This window comes from Salminus brasiliensis, chromosome 11, assembly GCF_030463535.1.
Source record: "Salminus brasiliensis chromosome 11, fSalBra1.hap2, whole genome shotgun sequence".
Classification (NCBI taxonomy): Eukaryota; Metazoa; Chordata; class Actinopteri; order Characiformes; family Bryconidae; genus Salminus; species Salminus brasiliensis.
Window position 1 is genome coordinate 33,828,845 of NC_132888.1, and position 19,796 is coordinate 33,848,640.

Genomic DNA, 19,796 nt, shown 5'->3' on the forward strand with positions numbered 1-19,796 from the left:
GGGGAAAAAAAGGATTTAGTCAGTCACCAATTGTGCAAGTTCTCCCACTTAAAAAGATGAGAGAGGCCTGTAATTGACATCATAGGTAGACCTCAACTATGAGAGACAAAATGAGAAAAAAATCAGAAAATCACATTGTCTGATTTTTAAAGAATTTATTTGCAAATAATGGTGGAAAATAAGTATTTGGTCAATAACAAAAGTTCATCTCAATACTTTGTTATATATCCTTTGTTGGCAATGACGGAGGTCAAACATTTTCTGTAAGTCTTCACAAGGTTGGCCTATTCCTCCATGCAGATCTCCTCTAGAGCAGTGATGTTTTGGGGCTGTCGGCAGGCAACACGGACTTTCAACTCCCTCCAAAGGTGTTCTATGGGGTTGAGATCTGGAGACTGGCTAGGCCACTCCAGGACCTTGAAATGCTTCTTACGGAGCCACTCCTTTGTTGCCCTGGCAGTGTGCTTGGGATCACTGTCATGCTGAAAGACCCAGCCATGTTTCATCTTCAATGCCCTTGCTGATGGAAGGAGGTTTGCACTCAAAATCTCACAATACATGGCCCCATTCATTCTTTCATGTACACGGACCAGTTGTCCTAGTCCCTTTGCAGAGAAACCGCCCCAAAGCATGATGTTGCCACCCCCATGCTTCACAGTTGGTATGGCGTTCTTTGGATGCAACTCAGCATTCACTCTCCTCCAAACACGAGTTGTGTTTGTACCAAACAGTTCTACTTTGGTTTCATCTGACCATAAAACATTCTCCCAATACTCTTCCGGAACATCCAAATGCTCTCTAGCGAACTTCAGACGCGCCCGGATATGTACTGGCTTAAGCAGGGGAACACGTCTTGCACTGCAAGATCTGAGTCCCTGGCGGCGTAGTGTGTTACTGACGGTAGCCTTTGTAACGTTGGTCCCAGCTTTCTGCAGGTCATTCACTAGGCCCCCCCCCGTGTGGTTCTGGGATTTTTGCTCACCGTTCTTGTAATCATTTTGACCCCACGGGCTGAGATCTTGCGTGGAGCCCCTGATCGAGGGAGATTAGCAGTGGTCTTGTAGGTCTCCCATTTTCTGATTATTTCTCCCACAGTAGATTTCTTCATACCAAGCTGCTTGCCTGTCTTCCCAGCCTGGTGCAGGTCTACAATTTTGTTTCTGGTGTCCTTCGACAGCTCTTTGGTCTTCACCATAGTGGAGTTTGGAGTGTGACTGACTGAGGTTGTGGGCAGGTGTCTTTTATACTGTTAACGAGTTCAAACAGGTGCCATTAATACAGGCAATGGGTGGAGGACAGAGAAGCCTCTTAAAGAAGAAGTTACAGGTCTGTGACAGCCAGAAATCTTGCTTGTTTGTAGGTGACCAAATACTTATTTTCCACCATTATTTGCAAATAAATTCTTTAAAAATCAGACAATGTGATTTTCAGATTTCTTTTTCTCATTTTGTCTCTCATAGTTGAGGTCAACCTATGATGTCAATTACAGGCCTCTCTCATTTTTTTTTAAGTGGGAGAACTTGCGCAATTGGTGACTGACTAAATACTTTTTTCCCCCAGTGTATTGTCATATTTACCTCCCCTACTTTTGGTATACTTAGCATTAACAGTTAAATGTTGTAATAATCCATAAACAAAATACATTTATTATAAAAAAAAATACAACATGTTGGACAATATGCTAAAACTTTTATTCATTTTCACTTCAATAATTTTGATGGTTTTGTGAATACTATAAGTGTGTTTTTCATATATTGAATGAAGAAATTGTCCCTTGTAGAGCTTAGTTATGAATAGATCATCAATACAGTGCTTATGTAATGCAAGGAAGTATATTCAAATTAATAATATACTTAAAAGTTCCATGTATAAGCAATGGGGGTGCAGTGGTAAACAAGAGTCATCCGTTCCATTTACACTGCAGTTTAGACTCATGGTTTAGTACAACTTTGGTACAACAAAAAAACACCATTAGGCTAACCCAGGTTCCTTTTAATTTATGTTGAACAGACATATTGTATAGTCATTGTATAGAATATACATTGTATAGTCCCCCCCGAGGTAGCTGCTACAGTTTGTAATTAATTACACTGTCTCTATTTTATCAAGAATAATTCCCATCTGTAAAGCAGCACATGTAATTCCACTCCACAAAGGAGGTTTAGATCGGTAAGTTTTAGAATCCATAGTGAATGCCTCTATTGTTGACTGTAAAATACATTTATATGCTGTTGACATAATTCTGTACTGCTCAGCTGACCACATTACTGCTGCAGTGAAAAGAAATCAAGTGTCCAACAGTGGCAGCTTGCCAAGTCCAGTTATCAAACCCACAACCCTTTCAATAGTTTGGTGCTTTAATCTCTGAGCCACCACTGCCCACTGTATCTCCTCTCTCAGATAATTGAGAGATAATTGGTTAAAGTCTGTTTTTTTTAGGTAGGGATGGCGTCCACCCCACGCAGGAGGGTGCTGCCCTCTTTTCGTGCAGCATAGCGCATAGTCTGCTAGTTAGTCGGCAGAATAGTGTAAAAGGTTGCTGACAATCCAGAGCTGGGACCAGGCCGCAGACAGACAGGCTAAACCGACTGTCTGCGAGCTGCTTTGAGGCGTAACCCAGGTTTTACTGTATTGAGACTGTGTATGTGCCCTACATTAAACCCAAACATAGAATAATGAAATCAGCTCGTTTGAATTTAATCAGTGTTAAATTCTTGCATTCAAACGATAACAGCGCCACCTCAGACCTAAAGCTTGGCCTACTTAATATTAGATCATTAACCTCGAAAGCTGTAATTGTAAATGAAATTATATGTAATCAGAAATGAGATGTTTTGCCTCACTGAAACCTGGATTAAAGCATGCAGTAACCCCAATGGCCGCTGTACAGTTTACTGAAAACCTCCCAAACATATTGACCTTAGCTTACACTCCGTCAGACCAAACGGAGCTAGATAGATTAACAAACGGTCGACAAAACACCCTTCTATTAACCTTAGACAAAGTGGCACAGTTTAAAAGTAAAAAAACATTGCAAAAAGGCTTGCACCGTGGTACAGTGATCAAACTCGTACCTTTAAACAAGACAGACGACCAAACTAGAGGTGTTCCACTCTGCCTGGAAGGACAGCCTTAGTCAATATAGAAAGGCACTCATTAAAGCTTGCTCAGCAAATTTGGCCTCACTGATTGAGAATAACAAAAACAATCCCAGATTTCTAAACTCACTAAAAGCCAGGCAGATACCCAACCACAGATTCCAACTTCTTTAACCAGTAATGTTTTTATGGACTATTTTAATAAAATAGAAAACATTAAACAACAAATACAACCCTCCTTATTAAATCAAACATGGCCGTCATCTGGTGTAGCGGCCTTTTGAACATTAACTTAGTTGTAGAACAAGGGCTGGAAGCCTTCTACCCACTTCCACAGCCAGAACTAGAAAAAAATATTTTCTCAGCAAATTATGAAACCAGTACACTTGACTCAATTCCCTCAAAAATACTAAAAGAAATATAATTAGACCTCTTTTAACAATAGTAAATTCATCATTAGCTTAGGGCATGTACCTAAAACCCTTAAATTAGCATAAAACTTTTAATCAAGAAACCAAATCTTTATCCCAGTGTATTGTCTAATTACAGACTAATTTTGAACTTAACATTTGTATCCAAGATATTAGAAACAACTGTGGCCCAACAACTCTGCTTATACCTGAGTAAATATGAGTATGAGAAATTCCTATCTGGATTCAGGCCCTATCATAGCACGGAGGCAGCCCTAGTGAAGTTTACAAACAATCTCCTTTTTGCCTCTGATCAAGGCTACGTATCTTTTATTAGCCCTACTCGACCTCAGTGCAGCCTTTGATACAATAGATCATACTATTCTACTGGAAAGATTAGAGAAAATGTTTGGAATCACAGGAACAGAACTATTGTGGTTCAAATGATATCTAACTGAACTCTATCAGTTTGTAAAGATAAGATTTATCTTCAAATTACACAAAAGTAAAATATGGAGTTCTGAAGGGCTCTACTTTAGGACCGCTACTATTTACATTATACATGTTACCACTGGGCTAAGTTATAAGCAGACATGATGCTAATTTTCATTGTTATGCAGATGACACACAGCTCTATATATCAGCCAAACCTGACGCTAAATTTAGATTAAAGAAAATCGAGGACTGTGTAAAGGATATTGAACTCTGAATGTCACATAACTTCCTTCTTAACAGTAACAAAACCGAGGCTATCCTTTTAGGCCCAAAGACCCTAGAAATAATACTAAATAATACTAAACTTAGACTGATGCTTCCATTATTCCTGGTCTAGCAGCTGAAAATCTTGGCCTCATATTTGATTGAGATTTAGCATTTCAGCAAAATATAGCTAATATTAGTAGGACAGCCTTTATGCATCTCAGGAACATTGTCAAACTAAGAAATTCCTTATCTCTACAGGATCCAGAAAAGCTAGTACACGCTTTTATTACTTCAAGGCTAGATTACTGTAATGCACTTTTGTCAGGTTGTTCCAGCAGTAACCTCAATTAACTTCAACTAGTTCAAAATGCTGCAGCCAGGGTCCTTACTAAAACTAGAAAGTTTGACCATATCATTCCGGTTCTATCGGCACTTCTTTGGTTCCCAGTTAAGTTCCGTATTGACTACAAAATTCTTTTATTAACATACAAAGCCCTACATGGCCTTGCTACCTGCAAGATTATATAACATATTATGAACCATCAAGAATACTTAGATCTCAGGGTGTTGGCTTCTCAGGAGTTCCCAAAAATTCTGAAAACCTCTGCAGGGGGAAGAACCTTTTCTTATAAAGCCCCCAAATTCTGGAATAACCTTCCAGATAATGTTCAGGATTCAGACACAGTCTAATTTTTTTTAAATCTAGGCTGAAAACTCACCTGTTTAGTTTAGCTTTTGATAAGTAATGTTTCCCCTTAGATAAAGCTTGTAAGACATGGAGTTTGCGGACACAGGGAATTGTAGTATACTGAGATGCTGGAGCTGTCGTCTTGCTGCTTGCACGCGATCACTCAGGTTTGTGTACAGTGGAGCAGATAGACGCTAGCGTTTTAGGGTGCTCCCGTGTCTGTGTTACCTTTTGGCTCTCTCCTTTTAACTAGGCTGTTATAGTCAGACCTGCCGGAGTCGTCAGACACACTCTGATACTGTTCAATATTCTCTGCTCTCTATAAATCCATTCAGAACTAACTCTGTCTCTTTACCTTCTCCGAGTAAATGGTCACCAAGCCCGAACTGCTGGAAGACTGCCCGCTAAGGTCCCCTCTACTTCCGTCAGACCAGCTGCCACCTACCAGTCTGACCAGCATAGATTTTTTCATATCTTTTTATGTTTTTTTTCTTTTACTAATTACTGATTATGTAAAGCTGCTTGTGACAACAACAGTTGGTATACTAATAAATTTGATTTGACTTGACAACGGGTCAGACATATAGTTGGTGTATCATTGCCTTTCTGTTTTCTCTGCCTGGTTCTATCAAGGCAGTGGACTTTATGAAAAGAAAGTTGAGAAGTATTTCTTTTTTTCATCCTCCGTATAACTATCAGCAGTTCCCATGTAATGCAGCACTAATAATATATTAATTATTTATTCTATGTCTTGCTTTCTCAGACCAGCCTAGTACACTCATTTTTCTTGCTAAATTATTAGGTGATGTTGAGCTTTTAAGTATGTGTTGCCCCACAGTGTTTAGTTCTATGGGAGAGTCTCATCTAAAATTCTCCATGCTATGATTGGTTGGCTCTGAGGTGCATGTAGTGCAAGGTGCAAGGCAGTCAACTGTATCATTTACAGTTCAGAAACACCCTACTGGAATTCCCCTGAAAACACTGAAATAAATCTGTTAACTTGTTTAGAAGTAGTTATACCTGTGTCATAAGTTATGAAATATTAGATCAAGGTTTCATGACAACATCATTTTGTAGCTCTTCTAAGTATCTGGTTACATGAGTTTCATGAGCTTTTACAACTTCTGATGCTTCTTTCACTTCTGCTCACATCCTTTGAGATCCTAAAAAAGATTTTCACAGTGGTAACAACATAGTAGAGAATAGTATGCTAATCTCTCTCTCTCTTTTCTCTTGGCAGTTTCCTGAGTGTGGCTTTTATGGGATTTATGACAAGATCCTTCTTTTTAAGCATGATACAAGCACCAACAACATCTTGCAACTGGTTAAGGCTGCAACTGATATCCAGGAGGGAGATCTGGTGGAAGTGGTGCTGTCTGGTAAGAAATAATTAATAACCATTGTTATTTAAGTCATAAATAAATAATGATCTCACTTTTAATTAAGCAATAATTGCGCATTATGCCTACAGTGGTGGAGAGTAATTTACTTTTTAATTATGTTTTAATTTACATACCATAAATATAAATAAAATAAAATAGAAATAATCATATTTAATGTACCAAACCCTTTGTGTTTGTTTGAATAATACAGGCACACAGTTTACATAAGGTGTGCTGCTAATAATCCTGAAATAAAATGTATTTTTAATAATATATATATATATATATAATATATATATTATATAATTTTTTTTTTTTTTTTTTGTAGTTAGTTTAGTAGCAGCTTTTGTTATATTTTATAGTGTGTTTACCATCTTATAATCCAGTCTAACTCTCCTCCCACCTTTAGTTTGTGTGTGTGTGGTGATATAGACTCTAGACTGAGATCTGTTGTTTGTTGACTACTGATGTATTAAAGAGTTTTATACTGGAGTAAATGTGCTTTGATTTGAATGTATATAGTGTGTGTGTGTGTGTGTGTGTGTGTGTGTGTGTGTGTGTGTGTGTGTGTGTGGTTTAAAAACAGGCATGTGGTATCATGTGCAGTCACACTAACTAAGTGGAATTGCCTTGTAAGATTTGTTGCAGCATCACATTAGAATGAGTACAGACGATATCACGTCATTACTTGGTCATTTCTGACTGCCACAGACGAATGGCATTAGCATTTGCATGGATAACTATCCTAGAATACCTATGTTTAGCTAACACCACAAGGTTCCCTTGAATGTCTAGCACCCTCACTCCTGGCATATTGCTGACTTCTGCTGGTGCATCTCAGGGTAACTTTCAGAGATAGATTAACAACAAGACCTAAAAGGACTTTTCTACTTAGCATCAGGTAATTACCCTTGCTTGATTTATGTGTATTTGGATAAAAAAATAAAAAATAAAGATAGCACTAACACTGTGGCGTAATTGTGACTAGGGGTACTGAAACTTTTGCATGCTACTGTACTTTCACGTATTGAAGAATAGAATCATTTAACAAGCGCACTTTCAACAGGCCTCACAGAAGATGCCTCACTGAGTGGGGCAAATCTGTTGGACATGTGAATCGATTCTGCCACCTATGTGCCTCTCATTTGCCTCGCTTACAGTTACACTTGCACTTCTTGTACATAGTTATTAGTAGTTAATAGTGGCTTAGGAAGCATGACTAATCTATACTGATACTGATACAACAACCTTTTTTTTTCAACATTTTTTTTCTGTCCTGGCACTGAAGTGGTGGAACAAACTTCCCCTGGGTGTCTGAACAGCAGAAACACTTGTTGTCAAGACCCACCTCTTCCAAGTGTACTTGGGTGAAGTGTCGTGCCAGGTATTATAGTCTCCACACTGACTTGTGTATTTAGTAGTATCTAGTCTAAGGTACTTTTGAATCCTAGTCTATACAAACTAGCTAAAGGTACAGTGAACAGCGAAGCACTTTTGTAAGTTCCTTTGCATAAGAGAGGAATGTCGTAAACGTAAATACATATCTAGGAGGGTATAAATAAAACTACTAGCTGTGGAGGATGTTATACTTTGGAGTTGAACACATTGCAGTTAAGTTAATTGGAAATAAGATGTTGATCTGTGATTACCATGGTGTTGAGAAGAACAGCTATATTATCTATGCTGACACTTAGAATTAAGTCCAAAATGTGGCTGTGATGATGACTAGGCATAATGGAAATCCATTATGATTTTTTCCTGGGAAGTGTTTGTTTTGACAGTACATGGCAGGGTTAAGATCTTTAACTCCAAGGTAATTCATGTTATAGAAATAAGTGCATTATCTCAAATCAAATTAAAAAGAAACTATTGTTACGAATAGTCAAATCATGTAGTGAGTGCTATTCAATCTAACTTCTTTTTGTAGGCGCTTGACTGGCATTTTCATATCAATCTGATTATTCTCCAGATATGTGTAGGCCTGTGGTGAACACTTAAAAAAATCTTTCTTGCGTTAGCCAGTGTGTCTGTGATGATGCCGTTGCTCGTCTCGTCGTGTTCAACATCTCCTTGATTGCTTGTTACATGTGTTCTGCTGTATGAGACCCGTCAGTGAAACTGATTAGCAAAAATAAATCCAGTCAATCCAGTGTGCAGTGAGGCTATATAATGATGTTACAGCTCCAAATGTCGATGGTTAGGCCAATAGCAGTCACATCCGATAAAAGACCTCGCAGGTGGTAGGCAATTTTTTTGTAAACCCCCGGCAGAGCTGTTTCTGAAATGTAGTGCTGGCAAGGCATACAGTGGCTCCAAAGGCTCTAAAAGACGATGAAAACCTGTATTTTCTTCCATAGGCTGATCAGTCCGAGTGATTCTTTCAACGACCTCTCGAGAAAACATCTAAGTTGCTGAAGTTGAATAAATGCCTGAATAAACTCACTGTATTTGGCTGAGTGTTTATTTTTTTAGATGCTCTATCAAATTGTTAGTTGAATGCATTTATTTATGCATTATTGAATGCAGCTCTGCTACTACCACCTCTTAAGATGCTTGCATTGCGGGCAATCCTGCAACAAATCCATTTACAACACCTACATCGCTGACGTAAAACAAAGGATCGAGCTTAGATTTATTTTTAGTAAAGCCGAACAGTTAACATTTGCCTCGATCGGCCCGATCTGTGTGTGCATCCCTATTTATGACTGATAAAAGAAATAACTCCAGAACATTCTCTTATTGACTTTTACTATAGTCCTTTAGCTCACTCACTCAACCATAGAATAATTCGCAAATATCTGAGGAATAATGAGTAAAGTCAACTATGTGTGCCTTAGACCCAGTTTTAATTACAAACTGATTTTTCTAAACTTCTTAACCAAAATTCTGTAGAAAGTGGTAAATTAGGCTATGTGCTGTTGATCAAGTAGTTATCATGTTATCATCTACTTTAGATGTCTTACTTGTTGTTCCAGGTATTTCATTACTGAGCTTGCTAGTGCATTTCGTCTTTTTTTTTATGTACTGAAAAATGGTCAATTTAGACAAATTTTACATCAAGATGGACTGCCAAGCTGCTGACATTTTTCTGTAGCCGCTTTTTTAGGTTTGTCTAGGTGCGTCATAGCCAGCGTGTCTGTGATAATGCCGTTGCTTGTCTATTTCCCAAATGTCCAACGTAGTCTGTTTATGTCCACAAAGAACGAAGAAGAAGAAGAAGAGAGATTTTAGAAAGCAGAAAGTGAAAGAGTGGGAACATATACTTTCCGGTTTTACTTCCTGTTAACTGGTTCTCAATAAAATTGTAGCGAAGGACTTTTCTATTTCTATGCACCTTATTACCAATACCTACCTGTTAAATATCTATGCACCTTACACTCATTACCTCTACTCAGAATTGAGTCATATTTATTGTATTAATTGTACTGTCTTGCATGTTGCACTTTCTGCAGTCTTGTCCTGTACCGTATTATTTTGTCTGTACTGCATTGTTTTTTTGTTCTTGTTTCGTTCCATGTGGCACCCTTTTTCTGGAAAAAAACATAATTTCATTTCACTGTGTACTTGTACAGAGCTGAAATGACAATACACACATGGACAAAATTGTTGGTACCCCTCGGTTATTAAAAGAAAAGCCCACAATGGTCACAGAAATAACTTCTTCATGTTTCACAGTGTTCTTTTCTTGATATGCTTCATTTTTCCGTCTGTGAACATAGAGCTGATGTGCCACGGCAAAAAGTTCAATTTTTGTCTCATCTGTCCATAGGACATTCTCCCAGAAGCTTTGGAGCTTGTCAACATGTAGTTTGGCAAATTCCAGTCTGGCTTTTTTATGATTTGTTTTCAACAATGATGTCCTCATTGGTCATCTCCCATGAAGTCCACTTTGGCTCAAACAACGACGGATGGTGCGATCTGACACTGGTGTTCCTTGAGCTTGAAGTCCACCTTTAATCTCTTTAGAAGTTTTTCTGGGCTCTTTTGTTACCATTCGTATTATCCGTCTCTTTGATTTGTCATCAATTTTCCTCCTGCAACTACGTCCAGGGAGGTTGACTACAGTCCCGTGGATCTTAAATTTCTGAATAATATGTGCAACTGTAGTCACAGGAACATCAAGCTGCTTGGAGATTTACCTTTAACATGCTTGTCTATACTTTTCTCCTGAGACAACTCTTTCCTTCGCTTCCTCTGGTCCATGTTGAGTGTGGTACATGTCACCAAACAGCACAGTGACTACCTGTAGCCCTATATATAGGCCCCCTGACTGATTACAAGATTGAAGACACCTGTGATGCTAATTAGTGGTAACACCTTGATTTAACATGTCCCTTTGGTCACATTATTTTCAGGGGTACCATCATTTTTTATTTTTTATGTTTGGTTCACTTGCCCCCTTTTGTTTGTTAAATAAATTACTTGCTTTGACTCCATCTCTGCGAGTGTTCATCCCTCTGTGTCTGGCCTAACCCGTCATGACAGTGTGTAAAAGCCACTTGACTTGACACATGCACTACCATGATTATCATCTTAGGCTTTCTTGAAATCCCTGGCTACAACATCCTGATCAAAATGTAAAGCTTTAAGAAATATGACATTATGAATGAAAATAGATCATTCAACCAACATGTAGGTTTATGACAATATGGCGATAGTATTTCAGACTAGTGTGGCTGAGAATTTTTTTTTTTACTGCTGACACCAATGGTTTATACTAGGCGAATACACAAAATCAGTGTATTTCAGACATTTTGACTGTAATGCCTGTACTAAAACTAGTGTTGCTGGGAAATACCAAGGTAACCAAGTTACCTTTCGAGCTCCAAGTTACCTTTCGAGCTCAGTATAGCATTAGGTCAGCTTCTGCTCGACTCCATCGACTACTACAGAGCTTCACAGAGGTTCTATCGCCGGACTAGGTTTGCTCATTTATCCAGTAATACTGTTCATGTTCAAGCTTCGATTCCAAGTCTGTTCAGCATTGCCGTTTGGGTTCTGCAGCTAATCTCCCAGCTCTCGTTCAAGCTAGGCGACCCTCTGCCATGCAGCAGTTCCTGATTGGGTCGGCCTAGCAGCTCTTGTCTAGTACTTGGTTCCCCAGCTAACCTCCGGTCTCAGGTCTGTTTATTTTTGCCTTCTTGTTTGCCATGTTCTGGTTCTGTTAATCACTGTCCACGTTGCCCTTAATCAATGCCCTTGAGTTGCTACATGTTTGGTTCACTTGCCCCCTTTTGTTTGTTAAATAAATTACTTGCTTTGACTCCATCTCTGCGAGTGTTCATCCCTCTGTGTCTGGCCTAACCCGTCATGACAGTGTGTAAAAGCCACTTGACTTGACACATGCACTGCCATGATTATCATCTTAGGCTTTCTTGAAATCCCTGGCTACAACATCCTGATCAAAATGTAAAGCTTTAAGAAATATGACATTATGAATGAAAATAGATCATTCAACCAACATGTAGGTTTATGACAATATGGTGATAGTATTTCAGACTAGTGTGGCTGAGAATTTTTTTTTTTTACTACTGACACCAATGGTTTATACTAGGCGAATACACAAAATCAGTGTATTTCAGACATTTTGACTGTAATGCCTGTACTAAAACTAGTGTTGCTGGGAAATACAGTTTTGTGCTGGCACTTTCAAAATATAATCTGACCCAGGGCACATAAATAATAAAAATATATATAAATATTTAAGTGGCATTAAAATGGAACATATACAGCTTCTCAGCCACTGGCACAATGTTTTATACTGAAAATCTGGGGAACCTCATTGATTTGACTAATTATATTATTCAAGTGCAAGCGCAAAGCTGTATTTCCCAGCAACACTAGTTTTAGTACAGGCATTACAGCCAAAATGCCAATAATGCCACTTTTATTAAAAAAATGCGTTTCCTGATTAAGATTATGTTAATAAAGTACCAGTGCAAAACTGGTTTTCCCAGCATCACTAAGTATAATATAATGTCTTCTTAATATCTGGTATTATTTATAGTTATTCATTTGAGTTACTTTTTATATGCTTTTAAATTGTTTTCTTAAACTAATTCATCATTTTTAATTCAGAAATTCAATTCAAAATGTTTTATTCAGGTTTAGGAGGGACTTTTATTTTGACAGAATTTCGTATGGGACTCTGGCCAAGTGTTGCTTGAATCACAATGCTGTGTTTCCGATGCGTCCAGACTGAGGTAATTATTGTGTAAAAAGTACCAGTGGCAGTAAAACTGTACTCCAGACTGTTATTATTGAACTTTGATACGTGCTGCACATGCATTGCGAACCGTTCCTAGTCAGCGCGATAATGTCACCAACTAATTGATTATTAAATTTGTTGGCAACTAATTTGGTCATTGATTTTAGTTGAAGAAGTCGAATAGTCTTTGCAGCTCTAATCAGGGAATAGGCAATACCTGGCCATAATGCTACTTATAAGTTAATTGAATGAATTGTATTCATTTTTTCATTTTGGAATTCGGATATTCGTTTTTTCCCCTCCCTTTGCTCCACCTCTTTAAAAAAATGCAGAGAAGCTCAGCTGTTTGGAAGCATTTCAAATTGAGTGCAGACAAGACAAACGCAGTGTGCCAAATATGTGATATTCAACTCTCATCATGTTGGCACATCTAAATACAGTTAGTATTGTTATTTGATGGTGTAAAAAACAATTAGATTATTTTTTCTTAAAAACAAAAGAGGTGGATCAGAATTTCAAGGATATAACAAAAGTCCAGTCCGATCCACTCACTACCCCAAGCTTGCTAGGTCGCTAGATACTGCCTTTGAGTACTGGCCACCTCAACCCCGTCGGAGCACATTATAGCTCAATTTTAAGCTTAATTTTACCAGAAAATGTGAACAAACAACATGAAGAACGTGTAGGTTACGCTATTTTTAAAGCATGATACGCTGCTAAGCTATGTGCTATTATGTAAAATTTATGTTATAAATGGTGCTACTCCAGTTCCATTGTCCTAATTTCTTACAGTTGGTATATTTTTTTGTTTGTTTGGAACTTGTTTAAGCTTCTCTGTAATCCATAATAATTTAATAGTGATTTCTTTTGAAGTAATTAAAAGTTTATTTTTTTAAATAGTTGCTGTTCTTTGTTTCTTTTCTTTTTCTTGTTTAAATGTTGTCATTACCTTCTATTCCCTATAGTTTATTTTATTTTTCATACTTTAATAAGTTTTTTTTTTTTTTTTGTGAGGGGGGGGGGGGGGTGTTTACAAACAAAAAAGCAAAGCTTCATATATTCGCTACCAATCAATCAATATCCGGTTTGGATATGGTATTTATTTTTTATTTTTTTTGTATTTTCAAACAAGAAAAACTAAAACAGCCAAGTTAATTGATTTGACATATTTGGTTGGATTCATTTAGAATGGTTATTGTTTTGAATCATTCAAAGCAGGCTTTGGTTGAATTTACTGTAAGGATATATTTAGAGTGGACATTGCTTGTATTTGTACAGTGTGGGTGCCAGTAACTGAAAAATTTAAAACGTCTGCACACTCCAAATTTTATTCCATACCACATTTGTGTTTGTACGCAGATATTTTGTATTTAAAAAGACTTACAGACTGCAAAATCAAGACTTTTGGACTGGAAGCAGATATAGATGGCTTTTTCATGAAGAAAACTCAATTCATTTTGATCTTGGTCTTGGTATGGACAAGTGACCCAACAAGTGAGAATGTTGCATTGTAATAAACAAAACATTTAAATAAATTAAGTTAATTTGACTGTTGTATGCATGTTCTCCACAGCGACTGCCACTGTTGAGGATTTCCAAATTCGTCCTCATGCTCTTAATGTGCACTCTTACCGTGCCCCCGCCTTCTGTGACCACTGTGGTGAGATGCTTTTTGGCCTTGTGAGACAAGGGCTCAAATGTGATGGTGAGGATACATAAGCATTCCTTTCCCATAGTCTTGCTTCTCACTTGTATTTTTATTTCTTAATACTTTAGCTTCTTGTTACTTATTAGCAAGTGATTGTGCCATGTTATTGTTGTGTTATAGTTCTCTAACATTCCCTTTCTGTAATCTTAATTTTTGGCTCTCTGTCTTCCCCTTTAGGTTGTGGACTTAACTACCATAAGCGCTGTGCTTTTAGCATCCCCAATAACTGCACTGGGGCAAGAAAGAGACGACTCTCTACTACGTCACTGACCAGCAGTCAGTCTCTCCGTCTGTCCACCTCAGAATCTCTCAGTACTGTCAGCACTAGCACAACCTCTGAAGATACAAACTTGATTCGCTCACACACACAGATGGTATATCCCATTCCTGCACATACAAAGAGATACAATGCAGTATACAAGTAAAAAAGTAATTAAGATTAAACTGCTTTCTGACATTGACTGAAACAGAACTGATATGTTCATATATATATATATATATATATATATATATATATATAGTATTTCACCTTTAAATACTATACAGCAAATCTGTTCTACTTTGCATTCATTCTGCAGCCCCGAACTCCCAGTGAAGCACGCAGATTTTACACAGGCCGGCCAGTTCACCTGGATAAGATCTTGATGAGCAAAGTGAAGGTGCCTCACACATTTGCTGTGCACTCCTATACACGACCCACCGTCTGCCAGTACTGCAAAAGACTGCTTCGGGGCCTCTTCCGCCAGGGACTGCAGTGTAAAGGTCTGGGTCTTTTGAGCCACTATTTACGTAAAGGTTTGCGTATTTACGTAGTTTTTTTTACGTTGTATTTTATGATGAAGTGAGCAATAGAAATCGTTCAAAATTCATGATTTTCACTGAAAGTTACAGTTTATTGATTCTCCTGAAAAGTTGCCATTTTGTAGTTACAAGGTTTTTGTATATATTGTTTTTGTGTATAAGCAATGACTAGAATAGGCATTTATCATGCTTATTTGTATTTATTTGAACATTATGTAGTGTTTTGCAAGCATGTGTCTTGGCTAGCCTAATGCCTTTTCACTGTACTGTACTGTACTGTACATTCATTCCAAGGATATACCCTCTGGAGCAGTTATGATGCAATCAAATCCATAATGCAAGGGAACTTATTCTTCCCCCTACTGTGTGAAAAGTGTATTACAATCTCTTTACCTTTTTTAGTATTTTGTCTCAACAACATATATTTTATGTTGCATGTTGGAACATGAGAGTAACTCATTCACTGTGACTGTTATCTTCTTTCAGACTGCAAGTTCAACTGTCACAAACGATGTGTGTACAAAGTGCCCCATGACTGTCTAGGAGAGACTATTGGAGGTAATGAAAGATTTTTGAATTGTGTGTGAACCCCATTCTGTTTTTGTCTGTTCTGTGATTTGTGACCTCAATCTATTTGTTTTACAGATATGTTAAGTCCAAATACAGACCCAGAGGTACCAATGGACTACAGTAGTGAGTATACTGACTCTGAGAAGTCCTCTTTACTGGATGACTCAGATGAGGCCTGCAGTATCCCTGGCTCCTTCTCCCCTGACAACAGCCAGGATGGAGCCAGCGGAGACCAGAGGTCAGTCATTTTTACACATGTGAACACACACTCTTACACATTGCCATTTTGAGTAGTAATAAATGCAGGGGTGTTGTAACTTTATACCCACATTTGATTTTCTTAGTTATATTACCACATTTCTCAATATTATTACAACTATGATAAAATGTTTGAATATGTTAAAAAAGATTCTAAGTTCTGTATACACCTTCATTGACTGACTGCATTCCACTCCTGTTTCCTCAGTGCAAATATTCCCCTGATGAGAGTGGTGCAGTCAGTGAGGCAGACAACACGCCGCTCCAGTACAGCAATTAAAGAAGGCTGGATGGTGCATTACAGCAACAAGGATACACTGGTACTTTGTTCACCTGTTTTCTAACCCCCCCCCCTATTCATTCTGACAAAGTAAAAACAGAATTTTTGCTAAAGGTAAAACTTAAAATATTGCATTGAAGTATTCAGACCCTTTACTCAGTCCTTTAGGTGCTTTTTGGCAAACTACAGGTGGGATTTTATGTGTCTTTAATTGAGGAGAGGCTTTTGTTTGGCCACTTTGCCATGAAGCTTAGATTGGAGCTCTGCAGTGATGGTTGAACTTCTGGAAATTTCTTCCATCTGCACACAGAACCATTAGGCAATTATTCATCTCTCCTGCCAAGGCCCTTCTCCCCCAATTAGTTAGTTTGGTGGGGCAGCCAGCTCTAGGAAGAGTCCTAGTTTTTCCAAAAAATTCCTTTTAAGAATTATCGTGGCCACTGTGCTCTCAGGAAATTTCAGTGCAGCACATTTTTGTAGTCTTCTCCAGATCTGTGCCTCTACACAATTCTGCCTCTGAGCTCTACATGCAGTTATGTCCTCCACATTGGCTTTGTTTTTGCTCTGATATGCAGTGTCAACTGTGAGACCTTATATAGACAGGTGTATGTCCTTCCAAATCATGTCCAGTCAACTGAATTGACCACCGAACTGTGCTGTTCATACCGTGACACGGTACAGATTTTTTTCTTGTAATTGTGAACATTGACTTGTTTATAACATATGAAACTTGACTAATGCAGTGGCTAGTGTTTTTAATAGTTGTCTAGTTCCTCATTTGTTTATGCAATAACATTTCATTTGAATTAAATGCAGGGATTTACTGATTAGCAATGTGCTGTCAGTTGACCTTAAACTGAATTTCTATTTGCCTGTTTGCTTTTTTCTCTCTGTTGTCATCTCTTTTCAGCTTTTCCTATTACTTATGCTCCTCCACTTCTCTTTAAAGGGGTAATGCAGTTCTTTTCCTCAAAAAGCCACACATCAACTCCTTATTGACCACTGATTCTTGACCTTTCGCCCCAACAGAGGAAGAGACACTATTGGCGTTTAGATTGCAAGTGCATCATTTTATTCCAGAATGACACCACCAACAAATACTACAAGGTAAATACTTTCACATTATGCAATTTCTAAATCTCTCTCTGTGTGTGTGTGTGTGTGTGTGTGTGTGTGTGTGTGTGTGTGTGTGTGTGTGTGTGTGTGTGTGTGTAAAAATTGGATGTGTCTTATTTCTTGTAAACTTCAAATAAAGGGAAATGGAAATGTTTTTTTTGAAGAATTGAAAGACATAACAGATTACTATATTTGATAGATTGCTCAATTTTATGTCTTTTTATTCCTGAAGATATTTTTTAATTGTTTATTTTGAGTTCCACACTGACATCCCACATCTGCCTTCCTCAGGAAATTCCTCTCTCTGAGATTCTAGAAGTACGGCCAGCGGAAGATTTTACACTGGTGCCCAGTGGGGCCAATGCCCACTGCTTTGAGATTGTCACAGGCAACATGCGTTACTTTGTGGGGGAGGATTTTAATACTTTCTCCTTCCAGTCACCCAGTGTGTCAAGCCCCATTTCACCCAACAGTGTGGCACCAAATAGTGGAGTAGGATGGGAAGTTGCAAAAGCCTGGGAGAATGCTATACGTCAGGCTCTTATGCCTGTGATCTTCCAGGACAATCCACCAGCTGAAGGAAACACTCCTCACAGTGAGTCAAATTAATCAATTTTGTAAAAAAAAACATCTAAAACTGTGGCTGAATTTAAAAAAAAATTGTAACATTTGAAATGCATTGTTTGTTTGGATTGTTTAGATTAGGATAATGTTCTGAGTTTGTGCTTCACAGGACAAGCATCAGTCAGCATCTCTGTTTCCAACAGTCAGATTCAGGAGAATGTGGTGAGTGCATAGATACAGGTAGTCTGCCAAATGCTGTAAATGTAATCAGTAAAATGTTTGAATAAAATGATACCCATTGTTATATTAATGTGCTTTTAAGGCTGAGGATTAGAAAAACAGGGTGATGATGAAGCTGTTTTCTACAGGACATAGGCACAGTGTATCAGATATTTGCTGATGAGGTTCTGGGTTCTGGCCAGTTTGGAGTGGTGTACGGTGGTAAGAACATTTAAATAAAATGTGGAATTAGTGAAATATCTACTGACAACTATATTATCAGCTAGCTATTATATATTTTGGTTAAATAAATGAGAAATGTCTTTCTATTAGGAAAACACAGGAAAACTGGACGAGATGTAGCAGTGAAGGTGATTGACAAACTTCGTTTTCCCACCAAACAGGAAAGCCAACTGAGGAATGAAGTGGCCATACTCCAGGTACACAGCAAAAGAGAGTTGGAGAGTGAAAATCTTCTCACATTTTGAGCCAGATATGGGAACTGTGTGTGTGTGGTTTTTCTCAGAGCCTGCGGCACCTGGGCATAGTGAATCTGGAGTGTATGTTTGAAACTCCTGAGAAGGTGTTTGTAGTGATGGAAAAGCTACATGGAGACATGCTGGAGATGATCCTGTCCAGTGAGAAGGGACGACTGCCTGAGAGACTCACAAAGTTCCTCATCACACAGGTCAGAAACCTGTAGTGGGCAGTGTATCACTGTATTGTTTGTACAGAATATTAGATGAACTCTGTTGGCTGCATTATCAAGTACAGTCACTTATTTTGGTTATTTTCAGCAGTCAGCTGACTGTTTCCTTCCTCTTTTTTTCTTGCAGATCTTGGCTGCCCTAAGGCACCTCCACTTTAAGAATATTGTGCACTGTGACCTGAAACCTGAAAATGTACTGTTGGCCTCAGCAGAACCATTCCCACAGGTAAATGCAACATGGTAGATACAAAATGCACATTTAATACGTTTCATGAACCTTTGAGCCTGTTTACAGCTGGCATTAACATGCATTTTTGGTGATGAAATTGCGTTCTGATTCTGAATGCCGAATTTCGTCCACATTTAATATTTGCAAAAATATGTTTGAAAAATATGAGTAATAAATACTATGGATCTAAGCTTGTCTTGCCCTCTTGCTCTGTCTCCTGCACCCTTCATGTGTGTGTGTGTGTGCCTGCCATAGTATATCCAAATACTGTCTGGAAAAAGAAATATATATTACTATTTGGTGGAACCAAAAATCTCAAATTTGGACTAATCAGACCAAAGTACAGATTTCCACCAATGAGATGTCCATTTATTGTGTTCTTAGACCCAAGCAGTCTTCTTTTTGTTGTTCCTCTGTAGTGGCTTCTTTGCAGCAGTTTGACCATGTAGGCCTAATCTATGTAATCTCCTCTGAGCAGTTGAGATGTCTGCTGCTTGAAGCATTTATGTGGACTCTAAACCGAGGTGCTTTTAATTAGCAGTTTCTGAGGCTGGTGTCTCTAATAAACTTATCCTCTGCAGCAAAGGTAACTCTTGGTCTTCTTTTCCTGGGGCAATCCTCATGGGAGACAGTCTCATCATAGCCTTCTTTTTCTCCTTTTTCTCATTTTTGTGACTGCACTGGAGGATACATTCAAAGCTTCTGGATTGAGTGACCAGATATGCTTATATATAGTCAGTTGTAATTTCTTTAGAAGAAAAGTGCTGTCAATAATATAAAAGACAGCACAGTGTTTCTTCCTGGCATGTATAGTGCCCTCCACAATGTTTAATTAGACGTGCACATTGCAGACT

The 19,796-nt window shown here is 38.2% G+C and overlaps 1 protein-coding gene across 3 annotated transcripts in view; it reads left to right on the top strand.

Annotated features, from left to right (window-relative positions):
• Positions 1 to 19,796, top strand: part of prkd2 (protein kinase D2) — a 42,601-nt gene that overhangs the window by 16,492 nt on the left and 6,313 nt on the right. For 2 of the 3 annotated variants that reach the window (XR_011980569.1, XM_072690702.1), the window contains exons 2-15: positions 6,139 to 6,277; positions 14,062 to 14,193; positions 14,374 to 14,570; positions 14,775 to 14,958; positions 15,484 to 15,555; positions 15,643 to 15,805; positions 16,034 to 16,145; positions 17,135 to 17,212; positions 17,513 to 17,816; positions 17,955 to 18,007; positions 18,154 to 18,226; positions 18,338 to 18,444; positions 18,531 to 18,692; positions 18,841 to 18,939. Coding sequence is in view for 2 of the 3 variants with exons in the window: in XM_072690702.1 (XP_072546803.1) it covers positions 6,139 to 6,277; positions 14,062 to 14,193; positions 14,374 to 14,570; positions 14,775 to 14,958; positions 15,484 to 15,555; positions 15,643 to 15,805; positions 16,034 to 16,145; positions 17,135 to 17,212; positions 17,513 to 17,816; positions 17,955 to 18,007; positions 18,154 to 18,226; positions 18,338 to 18,444; positions 18,531 to 18,692; positions 18,841 to 18,939 (1,875 nt within the window). In the remaining variant the exon portion in view is untranslated. Of the gene's footprint in view, positions 1 to 6,138; positions 6,278 to 12,420; positions 12,484 to 14,061; positions 14,194 to 14,373; positions 14,571 to 14,774; positions 14,959 to 15,483; positions 15,556 to 15,642; positions 15,806 to 16,033; positions 16,146 to 17,134; positions 17,213 to 17,512; positions 17,817 to 17,954; positions 18,008 to 18,153; positions 18,227 to 18,337; positions 18,445 to 18,530; positions 18,693 to 18,840; positions 18,940 to 19,796 lie in introns of those variants that run through there. The other variant, XM_072690703.1, reaches the window with a different exon arrangement.